The sequence below is a fragment of the Melanostigma gelatinosum genome (genome assembly GCF_949748355.1).
Source record: "Melanostigma gelatinosum genome assembly, chromosome: 18".
Lineage (NCBI taxonomy): Eukaryota > Metazoa > Chordata > Actinopteri > Perciformes > Zoarcidae > Melanostigma > Melanostigma gelatinosum.
The window spans coordinates 7,806,892-7,827,089 of NC_136651.1; the positions used below are offsets into that span (position 1 = coordinate 7,806,892).

General features: G+C 43.6%; 1 protein-coding gene across 4 annotated transcripts in view; it reads left to right on the forward strand.

The window, feature by feature from the left end:
• Positions 1–6,433: 6,433 nt before the first annotated feature.
• Positions 6,434–20,198, forward strand: part of nedd4l (NEDD4 like E3 ubiquitin protein ligase) — a 37,029-nt gene continuing 23,264 nt past the window's right edge. For 3 of the 4 annotated variants that reach the window (XM_079289443.1, XM_079289444.1, XM_079289445.1), the window contains exon 1: positions 16,956–18,063. In XM_079289443.1, coding sequence (XP_079145569.1) covers positions 16,981–18,063 — 1,083 coding nt within the window. In that variant the 5' untranslated portion in view covers positions 16,956–16,980. Of the gene's footprint in view, positions 6,718–8,486; positions 8,561–11,902; positions 11,985–13,468; positions 13,508–13,757; positions 13,812–16,955; positions 18,064–20,198 lie in introns of those variants that run through there. The other variant, XM_079289446.1, reaches the window with a different exon arrangement.

A 20,198-nucleotide genomic window follows, 5' to 3' on the forward strand; every position in this document is an offset into this window, starting at 1 on the left:
TACTCCTCTCTATAACACCCCCAATGTATAAGGCTCTCAAAAAAACATGGAAAACTGATAATGCAAAAAATGTCTGAAGACATGGCACCACACGTTTCTTTTTGCTTCCGATTTTTTTCCCTGTGGACACTTTAACACGATATACAATGAGCTGTATGTAATATTTTTAAGAATGTCAGTAGGAAAAAAGTGGCGCACACTCTGGCTCAAAAATGCATTTCTTTTAGTCTGATGACGTTTCAGCCCTCAGGCCATTTTCAAGCTCAACATTGAGAATGTCAACACATCACCTTGACTTCTTGCCAAGTATCTTGGCGAGTTGGCACTGTGTGCATTTTACGAGCCGATGGGCCTCGTGCAGGTAGCGATGCACAAACGAATTTCCCCGTGTTTTTGTTCTTATTCTAATATATAATTTTACAGTCCACAGTTTGTTTGTCAACACAAGAATGCAGAAATTTGACTTGAATAACAGGCTCCAAGATAGGTCAGGTTTTCTACTTTTGCAGTGTCTTCGCGGGCAGCATGGCTTCAAGACGTTACACTTCCTTAATATCATCAAGACTGTCGTCAAGTGACTGTTACCAACTGTTCTTTATGGTGCCTTCATTTCAATAACGTCACCATGATCTGATAACTGGCATTAAGGTCAAGGCATTGGATTAGCCTCCTGCTGCATATAGCGTTCTTACATAAGCAGTAGCCCAAACTGAATAAGCTGCTAAGCTGGGAAAGCGCTGGCCAACAGTGAGGAGCTCCTCCCTCACAGATAATAATGAGCTGGACTTTTCTCAGTTTGACCTCAGGAGACACTTTTAATGTGCTGTCCATCCCTCCACCGTTACGCTCATCATAGAATCCCAACTTCCATTTAACTGCTTGTTTGCTGACGCACTGTTCAGCATGGTGACCTTATGTACTGCACAGATAAAATGACAAATATACACTTGAGAAAATGACATACAAGCAACCAACATTTCAGGTAAATATGTCAAATGTTTTGAAATTGAGCACAATCTCTACTGCAGATAAATAATGCACCAGAAGTGTAACTGTATGATCTATAAATTCACTCAATTTAACGCCGTATGACATGAGTCAGTCAGGTCATCCTAAGACCTAAAGTCAGACTGGTGATTATGAATGATTTACAACTGGAGAGGACGTGTCAAATGACATGTTAAGGTAAAACAGTGAGCCTGCATGGTTGTACGCCAGCACACCTTTGCAAATAGGGAATGTTTCTTTCACCGAAAGACACACCTGAGCACCACAACAGCAGAACTACGGGAGTCCTGTTTCCAAAGACACACTATTTCCTCGATGATTTACTGCACGGTCACGCGATTCGGTTTCACACAGGAGATTAGCAGGTTTGGCATGTCAGAAATGTGGCTTGACGAAACAATTACTCGAGTATCTATCCTCTAATAAGCAAATATAGATAGTGTAGGTTACAATCAGTAAACCTAGCCACGAATTAAAGGAATATGTAAAGAATATTCCAGGTATAACTCACACTGCTTTCATATCATAACGTCGGCCTGTACTCCTGCTCAGACTGAAGCGGAGTTCCAGGAACTATAAAAAACAGGTTTGTTCATCAACACCCACGACTTTCTAGGAACTTTTTCTTTTCTTACCGGGGCATTCAAGGAAAAAGAGCAACAGAAAACAAGACGTAGGACTTGAAGTTGCTGTGTACATTTTAAGGAGATGAGCACCTGATTTTAATGAACCCATGGTTGAACTTTTAGTCATACTTCTGAAGATTCAAAATGCACCGAGACTGAACTCAAAGAACAGCACTGTGACACACATTCTGCATACAAAGACACGAGCACAAGCATGTACGCGGTGCACACGCATGGTGGTGCTCACTTACACATAAACAGCCATGTGCATGCGACTGCATTCATGAATAAACGATCCCCAGAATGCATTTATGTCAACTACAGACAATAAAACTAAACACAAATCATCCGTCGCCTAGTTCCGCAATGTTCCACTTAAAGTCACTGTAACCCTTCTTTCTTCATTGTTGTTGTTCATTCATTGTACTTCCTCTATTGTCTTGGCCAGCCTGTATCCTGTGCCCTTCTGTGTTCTTTGAAGCACTCACGCAGAGAAAAGAAAAAAGGATTTCAAGGACAGCAGACGACACACCCTTTTCCCTACCTGCAGCAATAATGACGTCACTGACTGGGCAACAATCCGTGTTCATAGAAGGCCAATACAGCTCAACATGATGAATTGAACATCTGATTTATCCTGACATAACTGGGGTGTCAGCGATAGTAAGTGGCTCTGCCAGGATACGATTGCAGCCGCAGGTATGTGGTGGGCGCAATAACATCCCGACTCACCTCCATCTGGTTTGTCTTCACAAATGGAAAACATTGAGTGTGATAGTTGTTTGATGACAATCATTTTGGGAGAGTGCATTAGTAAGTACCTGCCTTACATAATAAAATTGTGAAGAGAATTTATTATCGCGAGTCACCACTTATTTTGCAGATTTCTGTGTGCGCCACAGCAGCAGCACCAACCACTACATTACACATGTTCATATAATGTCAATGAAGCTTGCAGGTTCTAATCCAGCCAATGCAAACACAGGTATGATATGTGTCACATGATATGGGCTCGGCATCACCTGTACGGAGCATATTCATATTACAGTACACTTTATCTCATTTCGAAACATGGGCACAAGCAAATCTACTGCTTTAAATCTAATCCTAGAAGGATTTTATACTTCAATCAGGCTGTGTGACATAACAATTACAGGTGCAGGTAGCAAACAAAACGGCAAGACTAAGAGTGGAAAGCGTCAGTAAGCTGTAGCCACCTAAAATTGTAATCCGATATTAAGTTGATCAGCTTGCTCTAATGGCCAACAGCCTCTTGAACCTCTTCTATAACCAGAGCGGGAGCAGATCATGACCCTAGAAATCCCATTAGACTGCTGACACCCCAGCATCATCATCCTCCTACGCTGAAGGAAAAAACCTGCCAACCAGTCAGCTGTCAGCAAGGGAACACGTCTTCATCCAGAGGGACACAAAAATAATATCAACTCATTTGTAGATAACTTGTCGATAAACTGTATTGCTATTTCCCTCTGAATTACTTGAATGCGATGTCAGTAGGATAATTAAAGAAGTCGTTGTGTGGGCACAAAAAGTGCTTTACAAATGAGGTCTGATTGATTGATGTTTGCAAGCCACATAGATTCAATTTGGCTTCAGGCAAAACCACATGATCTGGAAAAACGTCACTCTCAATGGCTGACATCCAAGAATGCTTTTTCATCTCGATCTCAGCTAAGAATGAACTATTTAACATTTCTGCAAGCATCAAGTTTGATCTTCTCTCTTCTTTATTTTGTGTGACAGATTTTTATATTATTTTGGCAAATGAACACAAACACACACACACACCAAGGTGATGGTCGAGGTGAGTTTGACAGCAGCAGAAGTTCCCCATGAGGCATCACCAGTTACATGTTTGTGGGATTAGGGAGTTTAAAACTTCAATATCCAATTCTGGTCATGGAAATTGATTTGTTTTGTTACTGCCCAATCTATATTATGTAATGTTTTTTTCAATACCCCCCCCCCCTCTCTCTCTCTCTCTCAGCTCTCAACTCAATTTTCAATTCAAATAGCTTTATTGGCATGAACAAAAACATGTTGCCAAAGCAGTTTGCAGAAGATTTATTAGTAAATACACAGGCACTAGAGTTTTGTAGTTTCATTATCAAAACATACTTTAAAAATCCTTAATTTGGAGGATCTGTATAGTAGCTGCCCGAGGTGCTGTTCTTTCAACTATTCTCTTTGGGTAATATTGTTATTTTCTTCTCTCCCTCTTCCTCTCTCTCAGTCTGTGTGTGTGTGTGTGTGTGTGTGTGTGTGTGTGTGTGTGTGTGCGCGTGTGTGTGTGTGTGTGTGTGTGTGTGTGTGTGTGTGTGTGTGTTACAGTAAAGGATCGTGTTACAGCGGTTGTGGTTAAGGTAACTCTCCAATGAAATGAATGACAGTCAATGCAATATCTTCCTCGATGACAAAACAAGAGAGACACATACCTCTGCTCCAAAGAAGCATTCTTTCAATCACGTAAACACATTGTCTCACTGTCTGTTAATGGCTAATAACACATATGTTATGGAATTTCTTGCTTGCCATCAATTAAACAGACTTAAAACTATTGCCCTGCAGTAGTCCAATACACTAAATGATTAACACACAGAGAAACATCAATCCTTTTGAAGAAAGTCACAGCCATATTTGATACATTTTACAACAGGACCATGATGTTCCCACTGAACAGGGTGTACGAGTATGAAGCTGTCTTTGCCCTGAACAGGACTAAACAGGTAGCGCAGGGGAAAAGTATGTCTAGATGTGTGGGTCGCACCACATGGAAATTCCTGACAACTGGTACTAGAATAGTATAGTATAGTACAAGTATATATTAATATGACTATAGATGCATCATGTGGGCCTGGCATTAAAATGGAGGAAGCGTTCGGATCCGTTAAGTAAAAATGTAAAAAGTAAAACTCCTAACTCACTAACTTAAGTAAGTGTTATCATCAAAATGTATGTTCCAAAATTATAAGCACTTGGTCGTAGTAAGATGTCATATGAAGTTGCATAAAAGGGAAATACTCAAGTAAAATACAAGCACTTCAAATTTGTACTTGAGTACAGTACTTGAGTGAATGTACTCAGTTACATTCTGTGCTATCAAAGTCATAGTAAATTAAATTAAAGCAAATTAAAGCAATACATGCCCTCTTAAACAGCCGTCCTGTCAGCAACATTTCAGTGATATGTGTATGATGTGTGATTTCAATGATTGGTGAATATAAAACCGTCTCTAACATATTTCATTTGAATTAAAAAAAGGCAACATATCTTGTTTTTTGGCCCGGTTTATTGACATTGCCTTTGTGCATATTTGCATTAATGCCTAAATAAACGTGGCTTTTTGCGAGTAAACATATAAACAGCCTGTGAAAAGCGTTTGAACTGAGTGACTGATTGTGTCATGAGATCTCCAGCTTTCCCCATTTCAGCTCTACTTAGGAGCAATAATGTTATGTAATGCGACCATCTGCTCTTAAGCGACATATCCATGCTGAGTGCCAGTGAACATTTGAACCTGGATGCACTTCATGATTGCAGATAAGTTAAAGAGTGAACTGAGGTTTATTGCCTTTTAAAACAATCCATAATTCACGTGTTCGATCAATCACTGGACATCTGGAATCAGGCTTCAGGGCCAAACCGGTACAAACGACGGAGAGATACGACTACATAGTGACATCTAGCGGCGCTTTTGTGAGCTGGTTTGACAAATAAATCTGTGTTCATGTATACTGGTAGAATGCTATTAGTGTGGTGAGCGTCTAGGCGGCAGTATAGGACCACCAGTGCTGCAGCGATTTAAGAAACAAACAACAGTACATCTACTTGTCTCCCGATACGTTAGCGAGCTGTGAATGAACGATGCAATGACAAATGGGCATCATCACATGTAATAACCTAAGCATTGCTTAAACTAAATAAACAACTACTTTATTTTAAATAAATGAACATACAAGAGTGTGCAAGAGGAAATTATCTGAGACCGACTCTTCGCAACTCTTCGCAAATAACCATCACCACCACAACAACAACAACAACAACCAAACACCACTGAGGACACACGTTGTTGTTGTTGTTGTTGTTGTTGTTGCCATCTAATGAAAAACTTGCTCATGAAACACCCAGCACACATTAATTATGAATTTGGTAATCGAAGACTGATCCAACAATCAATCAATAAAAACAAACAAATAAGTAGGCATATGTTATACGTGGAAATCTAAATATTGACCACGACACTAGAAACACCAACAATAACAATAAATAATACACATTTACTGTGTCACGGTAATATTTTTGTTTATTTTTATGGTTTCCTGTTTTTTTGTAGCCTGTGATTGGCTATGTTTTTCCCAAGCACCGCCCCTAACATGAACGCGCTCTAGGGCAGAATGGTGACCAGAGCAAATAACAGTAAGTGGTGATATTATATATTATAGAGGTACTTAAAAATCATGACAACGTTCAACTTAGTTGCTTTGCGAGACACACAGCCTCACACACCCTGAAAAAGGTGAAGACACACACACACACACACACGCACACACACACACACACACACACACACACACACACACACACACCAGCGCCACGCCCTCTGCATATATTATTGGCCGTTGAGGCGTTTGGGGGAAGTGACGTCGCATTTGATTGGTTGTTGTTGACAGCAATCACGTCTACTCGGCACACGATTGGCTGAGCCGTCAGGAGGTAGTCAAGTGTCAAAACGTTTCGGGGGGGGATAAGCTCGGAGTTGACAAAAGCGATCTGTCTCAGCTGAAACATTTTGGACACTGTTTTTTTTTGGGTAGAATTTCCAGGTTGTGTCCTGGGCGGACAACGCTGGCGAGGATTACGTTATCCGACCGTTAAACATATTCCCCGTGCCGTGCCGAGGACCTGGTCTCACCGTGGATTTGACCACCACCAAAGTGCGACTTTATTGTTCAAGACTGGCTAGCTAGGTTTGCCAAAGCGGCTTGTTTTTGTGTGTCTAGCGTGGACCGCAGGCTATATGGCTGCGAATTATGAGCCGATATATGGACTTTCAGAAGATGAGGTAAGCTTTAATTCCAACAAGGCTTTGTTATGTCGGTCATGATTGTGTGTCTCTCAGTGGGGGTTCACCCGTAAATAGCTAACACCAAGGCTAGCCGAAAGCTAACGAGCCCTCACCCACAGTGACATTCCATAGTAATTTTCGAGCAGCTGTCAGCTTCCTGCCCCCCTTGTCTGGGTGTCCACTACTTCACTCATCCTAATGTCATTAACAGATGCACCCCTTTTGCCTTCAGGGTGTCGAGATTAAACCGTTCATTTACGACCGAGCACGCTTATCCACCTCTCTATATCCTTATTTGAATGAACGTATGGACGACTTGTAGCTCCAAAGTGCTATTTCGGATCTCAGATGTGCAGAGGAGACATTTTTGTTGGGGCGGAGGTTTTTGCTGGATGGCAACTACTCTATCTGACATAAACGCCTCCTTTTTTGTGTCAGTAAACAAAGCCTTTTTGATGGTGAGAGCTGAACGTCTTGTTCTGGCAAATGAGGTCACTGTGGGCTTTAGTGGTGACCTCCGTGTCGCCTTTGACACACACAGACTTAACGTTACTTCCATGATGCGGTGCAAAGGTGTGCTAGGATGCAAATGTTGTCTCACATGGACGTCAAACATGACAACACTACTGAGTGAGCTGCAAGTGCTGTCAAATCAGCCAACCACCTGTCAGACATGAATAATGCAGTCAGAAATAGTAAGGCTGGAGATACGTTTTTAAGGATCCGGTTGCATGACTATACATCATTTATTTCACATGTGTAATTAAGGTTCTTAAGGGAAAATAGGGGCGTGTATAGGTACATTTGAATGTGGCATTTCATGCCAGTTTAGTGGACATGCATCTTGGTTGAAACCCAAAGAATTTGTGTTTCATCAGAAGAGGTAATGATAAACTTTATTTCACTTGGTATGACCAATCTAACCCAGCCTGTCTGTGTGTGTGTGTTTACTGCTTTCTTTACGAGGTAGCTCTTTTCACTTTCATAACCTTGTGGTGGCCTGTCTGTCAGTCATTACCAGAGGGGAAGCATGCCAGTAAAAACATTCCACACAATGCAACAAAGAGGACCGCAGAAATGGAAGACTACTTGTTTGTTATTAAGGTTAACCATATTGCAGGCATTAAATTGCATCCTGTAATGATTTTAAGACAATTGGGGCTCTGCATTCCATGAGACGCTGCACTTCCTGCGAGGCAAACATTCAGAAATGCTACACCCTCTGATCACGGCCATAGTCTAAGAAGGTAACGGCTGGGTAGGTCTGGGGCTCCCAACCCTTCTTCCTCTTTTGCTCCATTCTCTAGCACATGTATAACAATTTTCACAGAATTTGTGGTAGAGCTTTATGTAAATATGAACCCACCAAGAAGCAGTGTCAGCGATTTCACTTAAGACTCCATCTCAAGTTGCGGTCGAGTAGAGAAGAGTGTGTGAAGCTGTAAACCAAACCGTGGTGCGAGGTGGTTTAACTCGACGTACAGGAGGTGCTGTGGGAATTAGATGCGCACACATGAACTATCATAACATTGTCTTTCTCCGCAATGTTTCACTATAGCTTTAACTTGTGTTATGCCATCTTGCCAGGTTCTAAGTGTTGGACCCACTCAGGACTGAAAGCTTTTCCAATACTCATTTCATTTTTAAGTCAAGATTATTGATTGAAAAATGCCGCTTGAAATGTTTGAAGTGGCCGGAGGTTATGCGATATTTATCCCATGAATTTGATTTAATGTTTTTGGTCCATCATCTCATTTCTTCTGCAGGATGAAACGAGACTGCTGCGGGTTAAGGTCATTGCTGGGATGGATTTGGCAAAGAAAGACATCATTGGAGCCAGGTGAGCATCACAGGACACAACGGAAGATGCTTCCTTATCGGAGGTTTCTTAGTTTTTACGCTGTTATCCCACTTCAATGTCATCATTGACGAGATGGATGTCAAGGGCCTGGTCACTGCCTCTGACATTGCACTTCTTTTGGCCAATCTAGTCTCATATTTGAATATGTCGGCTGCTTTCTAGCTCGCTAAAGATCAAATGTGTATTGTCGTTTTTATAACTGTTTTGTGACTATCAACATGTATATGTGGGTGTCCTGTAGTCTTTGACTACACTCCTTTTCCCTCCAAAGACCTTGAACTCGGCATGTTAGTCAATGATTACCTGCCTCTCGTATACTACTCATAACCTCTATTACAGCTTTTACAGATACAAGCGTTTGACTAATAATTATACATGCCCACATACTTTCCCACACGCAGGAGAAGACACTGTTGTTGAATTAAACTCTGCTGGGTCTTTGTCACGTTATGGTCATCGAGGGGCCATTTTCTTCTGCTGTCAGACCTCCTGTCTCCTTGTGCGATTCTGTGATGAAGCGTAACCCACTGTTATCACAACTTGTATGCAACGTTACATAATATCCCTCTGTGGAGGTGTATTTCCAGTCTGTGTATGATCGTTTTCTTTATTTTTATCAGGGCTTTGAGTTCTGCCCTCTCAATTTTAATTGCCTACTTCTCTGTACTTGCGTTGCTAGTACAGCGTGATCAATTAATACTACACAGAGTGACCGTCAATCATTGCTAAATCAGATATCATTTCATGAATGTGCTCTTAGTCCAGGCCATCATCCTGTCCAGGGTCCAACTTTAAGGATATCTGCTTATATTGACTGGCTTTAGTTTGATTCACTGTGCACATTCATGTACTTGTTTCAGCCAGAAGGACCAACCATCCTTTCTGCTGTAGATTTGTCTTACCTTCATGAAGTCATAGGCTGCCATTCTTTTTCAAAAACCACACTGGTATTGATGCCATATAGCCAAAATAAAGTCAGATGTACAGGAAGAGAGTAAAATGAATGTAAAGCTTGTTCAAATCAAAATTTTAAATACCAGCATACATCCGTACATAAGAATGTAATGCAAAAGCATGTAATATTATGGCAGTAATACCATCCCAGGCTATCCCACAGAATATTGCATATCATCATTCTTTAACTCCGTGTTCATCCGGAACTTCTGCCCTCAGACTGCACGAGAAGGTCCAAGAGTAGTGCAGATGGTCACCATACGACCACTGTTAAGCCTCATCTGCAGTTGAACACGGTCGTTTACAGCGACGCATTGTGTCTGAGCTGTAATGAAGAAACACCGACTGAGGTCTGGATGCGTTTGCATAGCTACCACAGGAGACGGCGCTGACTTGTGCAGTCTGTTGCCTCATGAGATGCTCACACTGGCGTGTTCTTTCCCTCTCTTTGCTCCACACTGGTTCCTGTTTCTGCTCTATTCTGTTCTACAGCTGCTTTGATCTATTGTGCTCCGTTGTTTCGGACTCGGTGAAACCCCCCCGTAGCTTTCTCTTTGTCGATAGAAACGTGAGGATCTCGAATGCAATCGAACAACAAGTGGAACCGAGTTGCCGTTTGAATCCAGCGACCCATGCAGGCTTTCGTCTCCTCAGTGTTGACCTGAAGTAGCCTGTCTCCCTCAGCAGGATTCTTTTTTTTTTGGGGGGGGGGGGAAGGAGACAAGAAGGAGTCGCAGTGCAGCCTGAGATACAGTAGGCCCATTGTTTGTTTTAGTTTAGTCACAGCACATCCCAGAACCACACAAACACAGAATTAGAGGCTGCGGGGTGTCTGGAGACGCTAATTAACAATCAAGCGACAGCATTTTTGCTTTTCTCATCTGCATTTCTCCTTTTGCTTTCTCTCAGCAACTTCCTTAGAATCAATGTAAGGCTGCGCGCCAGCTGGCAGGCCAAATCTAATTTTGGATATATTCAGGCTGGAATTAGATTGCTGCTTATATCAAGTCTGGATGGCAAAAATTCCCCAGGAAACTGATTTATAGCAAATCAGATTGAAAATACATTCATAAGATGGTTTGAAATGTGATACAATTAAAATGTCTACCTTGTGTGCTCAGTCTAGCCACTGAAATAAAAAAATAAGTACATTTATTACTCAGGAAATGCAACACGTAACACCAAGTTCTTACACTGAGCTTGGGAAAAAGAACGATTTTAAGTCCCTCATCCCTCCTAATCATCTGGGAAGATTGAAAGCGAGATATTATGTTAGTGTGTGAAGAATTCAATATGACGTCTCGCCTCGTGTAGCCTGCCGCTTGCTGTTTTACTTCCACATTGGAGAAGCACACCACTCCATGTGTGTCCTGAAATAACTTGTCACTGTATCAACGCACATCATGTAACGTGGCTCACACGTTGAGGGAAGTTATTTCAGGATGCACAGTAGATGGAGCAGAAACGGGAGCTTTATGGGAAACTTTTGACACCTCTGAAGTAGACGATGAACTTGATGAGTCGGGTAATCCATTGGTCACACAAAGCAGGACTTTTGTTGATGTTATGTTGGGCTCCAAACGATAAATCTGCATCAAAAATTGTGAAACCGTTCTTGTAGGTATAAGACTGGTGAGACGTGTTTCTCCTCGTGGAGGTTTTTTTGGAGAGGGTATAACCTGACACTGTACCTCGTGTTGCCTGTTGGGACTGAGATCAGGAGAGTAATTGGTCCGCCTGCTGAATAGTGCAGCTCTACCGCTCCATCTACAATTGCCTGGAGATTTCCTACCCCGTCAGCACCTTTCAAATAAGACCAGTTTGCTATTTTTAAACCGCATGCTCACATACTCTTGCTTACTATTTGCGCCGCTCACCTCAAAATGTTTGTCACTTTCTATTTTTAGCACTCTTGCTTTGTAACGCATTATAAGCCTTAATCTCGCAATGCCCAAAGCAAGCAGCTTTTATCTGCTGGGCTGTTGGAGGCAGACTCAGCGTTGAGGTCTGGAAACAAGCTGTGTGTCAGAGTGAAGGTAGCCTGGCAATCTGGGCTCTGTGACCACAGTTAATAGGACTAAGTAAGGCCAGGCACACTAGACTGTACAGATACAGTATGTTTTAAAGCATGTCCGAGTACAGAGTATTAAAAACAGCCAAGTACTTAAAGTTGCCACGAATACGTGGTCAGATTTTTGCTTTTATCATCGTGTTGTTCATAGTATTTTGGCTTATTTTCTAAATAGAAAGATATTGAAAAAAATATTATTTTAGCACTGAAATGTATGTATCTTGTCAGCAATGCTTTATGTAACTATTTAAAATATTATTTGGCTCAGGATTTCTCCACTGATTTTGTTTCTGCAGCGACCCTTACGTCAAACTTTCCCTCTATGTTGCGGATGAAAACAAAGAGCTTGGCTTAGTCCAAACAAAAACCATTAAAAAGGTAAGTCCTGAGGTAAGAAGTGCCTTTTGATGCATGCGTCTGCGGCTTCCTGTGTTCTGCACAGAGCTTTCGGCCCGTAAGTTTCAGACCTGATGAACTCTGATGTTTGCACAGTGTCCGATTGGCCTTTCCTGCCGCAGTAATCTCCTCCCACACCTGCACCTTGCCTTCACCATTTGCTCCCTTAAGTCAGAGGTTTTTTTAGGTCACCAGATCCTCCTAATCCCACCACCAACACGTCTACCGCCCTTCCTTCAAATCAAGACAGTCTGATAATCTTGAGAGATGGAAACCACAGGAAGGCAGTGCTTCCCGTTTCTGCTCACTAGAGTGTAGAGGGAGACATTGGGCAAGCGCTTTCCCCTCCAGTGGCCTATTCTGGGGAGGAAATCTATTCACAGCAGGGGGAGCTATTACTTGTTAACAGTGTAAACTCCACTCGGACAATGTTTTAATGTGCAAGTGGGCTGTGATTGTGAACCAAATGTCCATATTTGTTGCTCGCGTTGAGGAATGCTCTGGGCTATAAGGTTTTAAAATGAAGTCCAGAGAGAGTTCTGCATTAGATGTTATTCACATGCAATGCGGGTTATTCCATAACATGTTACATAATACACAGATGTGAAACTCCAGTGAAGCAGTTTGCTTCCAACCCTGTGAAGCAGCCTGACTCTGTTTCTTATTTCTTTGTCGATTTCTCCTTTTCTCGGTCGTTGAGCTTTGCGAACATGTAGCTGCCAGCCAGCCCTCCGCTGCAGTCGGGCAGCTCAGGCCTCAGACATATGCTGCCAGTGGCCATGGTTGCCTTACTGGATATAAATAGCTGACAATGCACTGCTATGTGGAGCAGAAAATGAAGCATCACTGCTCCGCTCTTCCATGGGCTCCATGTGTCTTTAAGTAGGACACCTTTGATGGCATCTTTGTCGTTGAAGCAAAGAGGACGGCTTGTGGCTGGATGGCATGGAAAAAAAGAAGAGCCAGTCTGAGACGAATATCAGTGACGAGAAGCCAGCCTATCACCAAACTTTGATATTTGGCAGACTTCTGCCCAGACAGGGCACTGGGTTCATTTGTAGTTCCTGCTTTCTCAGCAGTGGATTTAACGGGGACGTTATTTTATCGTTGCCGTAAAATGTCGTGAAGCGTTTATTAATCAGGGTGACCTGTGAAATTAAGGCTTCATTGACATTCTAGTGTTTAAGTCCATTCAATCAACGGAGGAATTGTCACGAGATGTCTCACATAGTTCTCAGTCCAATAAAAGAGTCTGTGCGACGCGCACTGAGCTGAGGGGATAAAAATCCTGATGGTTTTTAATCTCGGGACTACTGCCAATCACCGGGACATGTTGTTAGCCACAAACGTCCTCTAACGGCTTGGATCGGTTTCATGCATCTGGTCTGTTTATCTATGTAAACTAATGATGGTGTTTGCTGTTAATTATTCATCAGCCTAAACCACGTCTGCACTTTCTGTTTCAGACGCTCAATCCCAAATGGAACGAGGAATTCTACTTCAGAGTGAGTTCAGCTTTTGAACTCTTTGTGTGCTTCATCATGTGTCTACCCAGTATCCTCCACTACGACGGCCTGTTGTTTCACTTGTTTACTCTAGAACGGTAGTGTCAGAGTTGCAGTTTAACTCAGAGCTCAGTCCCACCTCCCCCCCCACCTCTGTAATCAATAGACCATATCAGATTTCTGCATCTACGTTTGCTTTGTGTGCCACATAACAACTGGGTGACCGCTGTGTGGCTTGTTTCCAACACAGGTGTGTCCGCAGAATCACAGACTACTCTTTGAGGTGTTCGATGAAAACAGATTGGTAAGATTCACACTTTGTAACCTCTCACCTTTCACTCACTCTGTTGTATACATCACACATGATTTAGAGTCTAGTTTGAGTCATGTTTTGACACGAGTTGATTTACTGAGTTCCAACCACAGCGAACCTCGTGTCTCTTAATTTAGTTCACGCAGTTTGTTTGCACGTCAAACTATTGGGACATGGTGTTGACTTTATCTGCACCCCTGTGTCTGCAATGTGTCACCCCTGTGTCTTCACAGGGGTGACACATTGCCGCTGACACATTGCCAGATTTGATATTACAGGATGTCAGCTGTAGTGTAAACAATAGAAATGCATTGCGGTACTCGTGGAAGAAGCGTGGCCATAGGCAGTGTACGGCCAGTTTAGTTTCATTGCTCTACTTTAAGGCTGTAGTCCACTAACAACTCCTACATTCCCTCTCATGTCAAATTTCCACCACAGTCGAGAACACTAGTTTCACTGACTTGTGAAATTTGCAGGCCCTCAGTTGCCATGAGAACTAGATCAAATGTCTGCACAATGTCAAGAGTTGCAGCAATTAAAAACTGCTCGAGTAAGTCTAAATAATCGATTTACTAATTCACGCTTTTGAATAACCGTCACCTTGGTGAACCATCTTCATTGACATAATGAAGACATTGTTCTGTGGAAGCAGCGAAAGGCTTCCCTCGGAGCAGTTCAGGTCGTCAGTAGTACGTTTCTCATGCGTTCTCAGTAAACTCTGGGGGTCTGGGTCTTGATGTGTGATAAAACCAACAGCGGCCCCAGATAGTATTGGTGTTCTTTGCTGGATGAGGCACGTTCTGGCCCGGCCTCGCAGGTTCAGGACGTCTGTGATTTTGCGTCTGCAGCACCGACGTGGGAGGTCGTAAGATTTGAGCATTCTGCAGTTTTCCTGATAACTTAATTAAGGGAATTGCATGATTAAAATCTTGTTCAGTCCCTTTAATGTGCACGCTACTGATAACATCAGTGCATACTTTAATGCGTGTTGTGTGCATGTTTGATAGAGGGGAATTACTGGCGCTCAGCCCGCTCAAAAGGGCAGCTCAGTTATTCCCCCTCGCTACAGTTGGTGGTCTCTGCTGCCGTATAGAAGAGGATGACACAAGAACAGCTCTCGGTCCTCTCCTTATATGTCTGAGGAGGTGCTTCTCTGTCTAGCTCTAGGTGCATGCCAAGGCAGCTCCGTCCACCACTCGCCAGTATCGCTGCTTGTTCTCTTGCGTCCTTTCATTTATGGTTTATTTGTCTTATAGACATGAAATGTTTGACTAAGCTCTGCAGCACGTGTGATAGTTTGGGTTTCACTTATGTGTACTTCTAAAGATGCTGATGCTCTATAATGCACTCAATTTCAACTAATATTCCTCTTCCGAAATATCGGAGAACTACACGACTGCCTGCTAACAGCGAATGTAAAGATACAGTGTCGTGCTTTGTTTGAAGAAGGTGTGTTATGTCATTTGGCAAACTGGGCTTGGTGCCATTGGACCACACATTGGCATTTCTTTTATACAGAACGTTTTCCGTAACGTTTCACACACATTTGTTGACTAACACTGTAGGCAGTGTGTCTTCGCAAAGTGCAACCGGCTGCCAAGCCACGATTTCTTCTCGCTGTACAGTATTTTTCTTTTGGCCGTTCCTCTGCCTGGAGTCAATATCGCTTGTCTCCTTGATGCCCTGTTGTCCAAAGTGGAGACCTTTCATATTTTTGTTTTTGTCCTCTCCCATTGCGGTGCCCCATCCGTGGCATTGGCTGTCAGCTCGTTGCAGCTTGCTTTTTGAGACGGATACGGTGACACACTGAGGACTTAACCAAAGGTCGAACCAGTCATAGAAGTGGGAACAGGCAAACTAGCTCCAAACCCCCATTTTCACGTGCTGATCCACCGGTGAATCACTGCACTATTAAGAATGCTCTCATGAACATACAGCATGTTGTGGAAATCTCTCTCTCTGTTTTTATTGTGTACTTTAGCCAAATACTACATTACAAGTGCGTGAGCGTCATAATTCGTGTGCTTTTTTTCAGCACTGTGGACTAAAATCCCAGCTGAGTCGTGTTTTGGGTGTTTTTTTGGATGCAAACAGAGTGGCCTATAAAACCACCAGACAGTTAAGTGTTTGGCTGTGGATGGTAGACAGCGTAGTTTATTCTGTTTGAGGACTTGGATATCTTTCTCCATAGAGAATTGAGCTGTTTTTTCCGAGTCCATTTTTATGCTTCTTTTTTTTCTGTTTCCAAGCTACAAGAAGTAACAATGCTCAATTTGTGACCAGTCTACCTGTTAAATAATGATATGGATGTAGGTAGATCAGCAACAGCAGAAGGGTGATGTTATGGCCGTATGTTATTATATGAATGAAGAGATAGTTAGAGGGTAGAGGCCACATTTACCTGTGACAAGAAACTGAGCTACACTCCGATACTCAAGATGACAGTTTTAGGTAAAGTAATAAAGTGGGAGGTAATGTTTTGGGGTTTAAAAACGACCAAACCGTGTGGTCCGAGACGTGGGAACATTGGCGAGGTGTGTGGAGGCAGGGAAAGAGATCATGTGTGTGGAGGAAGTGATGGCCGGTGGTACGTGGGGTGTGTGTTTGGGGGCCCCAGTTTGCACTTGAGGGCAGCATGGGGTTGTAACAGGAGGTGCTGGGGCCATTTGTGGTCACATGGCTTACAAGCAACCCACTGTCACCTCGGAAACCAGGAGCGCCGGTCGCTCTTATCCAATCATGTCAGGAATGCTGGCCGTCACTCTGCTCAGGCTATTTCTGCTGTCTGTCGCTAGAGCTTGATGGTGCTAAGAGTCTGGCGTCTACAGGATCCTTCTTACCCCCCCCTCACCCTTCCCCTCCTTAACCTCCATTATGCCATTCCTTAGAGTGCACCGTGTAAAGTTGTCAGCTCTTTCTGCAGTGGTCAGTCTTGGTGGTGTGACTTCTTTCCGCCGTACAGTTTACTGTGGAAGGAAAGTTGTGGAAGAGACTAGCAGAGGGTGGGAAAGGTGGGGGTTAGGGAGAGTGGAAGAAAAAAAAGAAGGGGGATCAGTCATCCAGCCAGCCAAAGGAGAGAAGTGGGCGACACTAAGAGACAGAGACTGGAGTCAGAGAGAGAGAGTGAGAGGGAACGGGAGCTGTGGGACACAAGGTGAAAATGGCTCAGCGTCTGCGTTTGTACTTTGGCTCGGGCCGCAGTAACACAGCCCCGGAGATACTGGAAGGAGACTCTGAGGAGCAGCAGGGAGACATTGATGTGGCCGAGGCGCTACGCGTGCAACGGCCTCCGGTATCGACATCCTCTCAGGAGCCGGCTGCGCAGCATGCCCCACCGAGAGCGTCGTGGTCGGAGGCCTCTCTGAAACGCAGCTCCTCGATGTTCATACCCCAGCTCGCCGCCTACGCTGAACCGCGGCCCACCAAGAGCTCCTCCATGCACATCTCCCTCCAGCGCTCCAACGGATCAAGTAATGGAGATTCCCGTGGTTATGCCGATGATGTCCCTCCACCCTGTTACACTCCTCCGGGACCTGCGCCTGCCTATTGTGAACCACAGATCCAAGCAGACGTCCCACGACACCCGCCGCCTCCGTACTACAGCCCAGATACTTTAAACTCACCAACTTTTATGATGGAGCCGAACCTGCCCAAACGCAGGGTCTTCAGCATTGGCGCCAACGGCCATACCATGTATAGCAGAGGCCAACCTAATATTAGTGTTGGTGGTATTTGTATCCAGAGGAACTCTCCTGATGGTTCGGACGTCCAGCATTTCAGAATCCACCCTTATGGGGGTACCGGCTGGTCTGTCCAGCAGCAGAGCTTGGACCAGTGCTCCGTTGTTAACGGTGGAACACAGAGACTAGTATTCCAGCTCCAGCAAAGTCCGAACCAGGATCATAGCCAGGGCAGGCCAGAGTCTGCTGCAACCCAGGGAGAATGCACAGATGTTGGCGTCGCCAGCTCAAGAGGTTACCCAAGAATTCGACTGGAGCGACGCTCGTCTCAACCGAGGCTGTTGCGGGAAAGTCAACCCCAGGAAACTGGTGCAGACCGCCAAGCTACAGAGGAGATCCAGACGGACACGGAGAGAACAGAAGCAAGATCTAATGGTTGTACTTTCAAAATCCGTGGGGGTTCTTCCAGGAGGCAGCCTCATTTCAAGATCTATTTTACCCCAGGCGGAGGTGGAGATCAGGATATTGGCATTGGCAATGATTTGACGAAGAATAATCCCAAGGTAAATATGATTGGAAACGTTTTTAAATGTAAAACGATTTTGTAAATACTGTAAAGGGATTTGAAAATGAGATAAGAAATAATTTGAATGAATGAATTGTAAACAATCACATTAAATCGTGGATGGGTCTTCTCCCTCATATGACATTTAGTTGAACACACGATAGCTCGTTTGGAGTGTAGCCAGAAGAAGGACGGCATTTAGTAGAGCCATGGGTATTAAAAATGAGAATCAAGGTGACAATTATGATACGTAAATGATATATATGCTGTGGGGTGTCTTGAGTATTTCACATTTCATTTGTCACTCACTGAATCCAGCCCAGTTGAGGAGAGGTGCAGGAAGAGGGTGGTGGCATTCTGGGAAGTGCAAAGCACGGACATGGCTGCTGAGCTAAATCACACACACTCTGGCTTTCTTTCACTTCACAACCACAGGCATTTGAAGTTTTACACACATCGGCCAATTCAGTCACAAAAGGAAACCGGGAACAAGATGAGTGGACGATTTCTCCCCGTGCACTTGTTGCCTTCTGTTCCACAGAAATCTGACACTTACGTTTGGTAATACCCTTAACTGCAGCCAGTGCTCTTTGAGAGTTGGCCCTTTCTATCTTTAGTCCGTTTCTGGTGGGGTTGTTGATTTTGAGAGCGGGCAGGCGGCATGTCTTTGGCTCTAGACTGGTATGGATCCGTGTCCTTTGCAGCTGCTCCATGAGTGATTAAGAACTAAGATGTCATTATGGGCCAAACGATGAAGAAGTTAAACAAGCCAATCAGTATCCGTTTCCTGAAGTATTTTGATATCGCTGTCTGCTCTCCTATCATGTATAGCTTAAAGCTTTGGAAGCAGAACAGATGTGTTGTGGTCCGTTTTTCTTTTCCCCGATATCCTGTTAATCATCTCATGACTCCTCCGATTTGTCTTGCGACCTTCGGGGCATCCCAACCCCCCAGGATGGAAGCTACTTTACTACACCAGGGAATTATAATAAATCAAACTTGAAGGTACCCTGTGGAGTTTTCACCTTTTTAATAATGCATTTTATTTATGACTCACAATATGCCATCCTGCCAATAGATTGACGTTATTCCACTGCAATGATAAAACAGCAGCCGAAGCTGTGAGGATCAAAACCTCCTAGCAGGTTAACATGGATGTAAACAAATTTGGTTTTAAAATCTTGAAAAAGCCAGATGTGCAAATATTTTATGAGGAATTCAACACATTTGTTAGACCTCAAGGGAGATATGTTGTTGTAGTGTCCTCCGGTGCCCGAGGTTTCATCTCTAACTTCTTGCTTCATGTGGATGGTGATAAACCAGTTTCTTCCTGACCTTTTAAGGCCGGATAACAATACATCTGCAGTATGCAATATATATTTTTGGTTTCATTTTGACAGCCATACGTGAATGCATTTTACACACCTTCTTCTGTCCCCTTTTTTTTTTTTTTTTTTTTTAAGACCTGTGGTGTTGTTACTTTAGGGCATCCCGTTTCTCATACAACAAGGAAATCCTCATTTAGACCATAATGACAGGTCTTCCCCAACTGTTAGCCTGGAGTTGGACTGCCCCTTTTTAAAGCCCTGCATGGGATACCATGAGTCTGTGTTGTCTCCATATAGATGTGTGTGTGTGTGCCAGCGAGACTAGCTGGAGACAGCTACGCCACAGTGCCATGCCCTCGTTACAGCCCTGCATCGACGCCCCCCAGTTTCCATTCACAAAGAGCTGTTGCAGGCCAACGGGTTTGCTATATTTACAGGGTTGTGGATGGATGGGGATGGGGGACGGGACTCTCTTTTTATTTTGGTCCAGTAGCATGTAAGGGGTTCAAATTGCTATTGTTGTGAAGGGCTTTTCTCTGTCAACTCTGATCTCTGAGATCTGATGCAATGCGCGGCATTGTAATTCAGTCGTGTCAGCATGGAGGCTGTTGAGTAGGTGAGACAACCTTTTCACACTTCAGTGCCAGACACGAACCGTTCAAGGTTTCTGACTATCATCAACTCATATATATCATATATATTCATTCATGCCAGTTCAGTACGGCTACAGTTGGCATTGTCAATTCTGATTACTTAAGACTACTGTTCGAAAGGATTGGTTCACCCAAATTTCTAAAAATGTAAT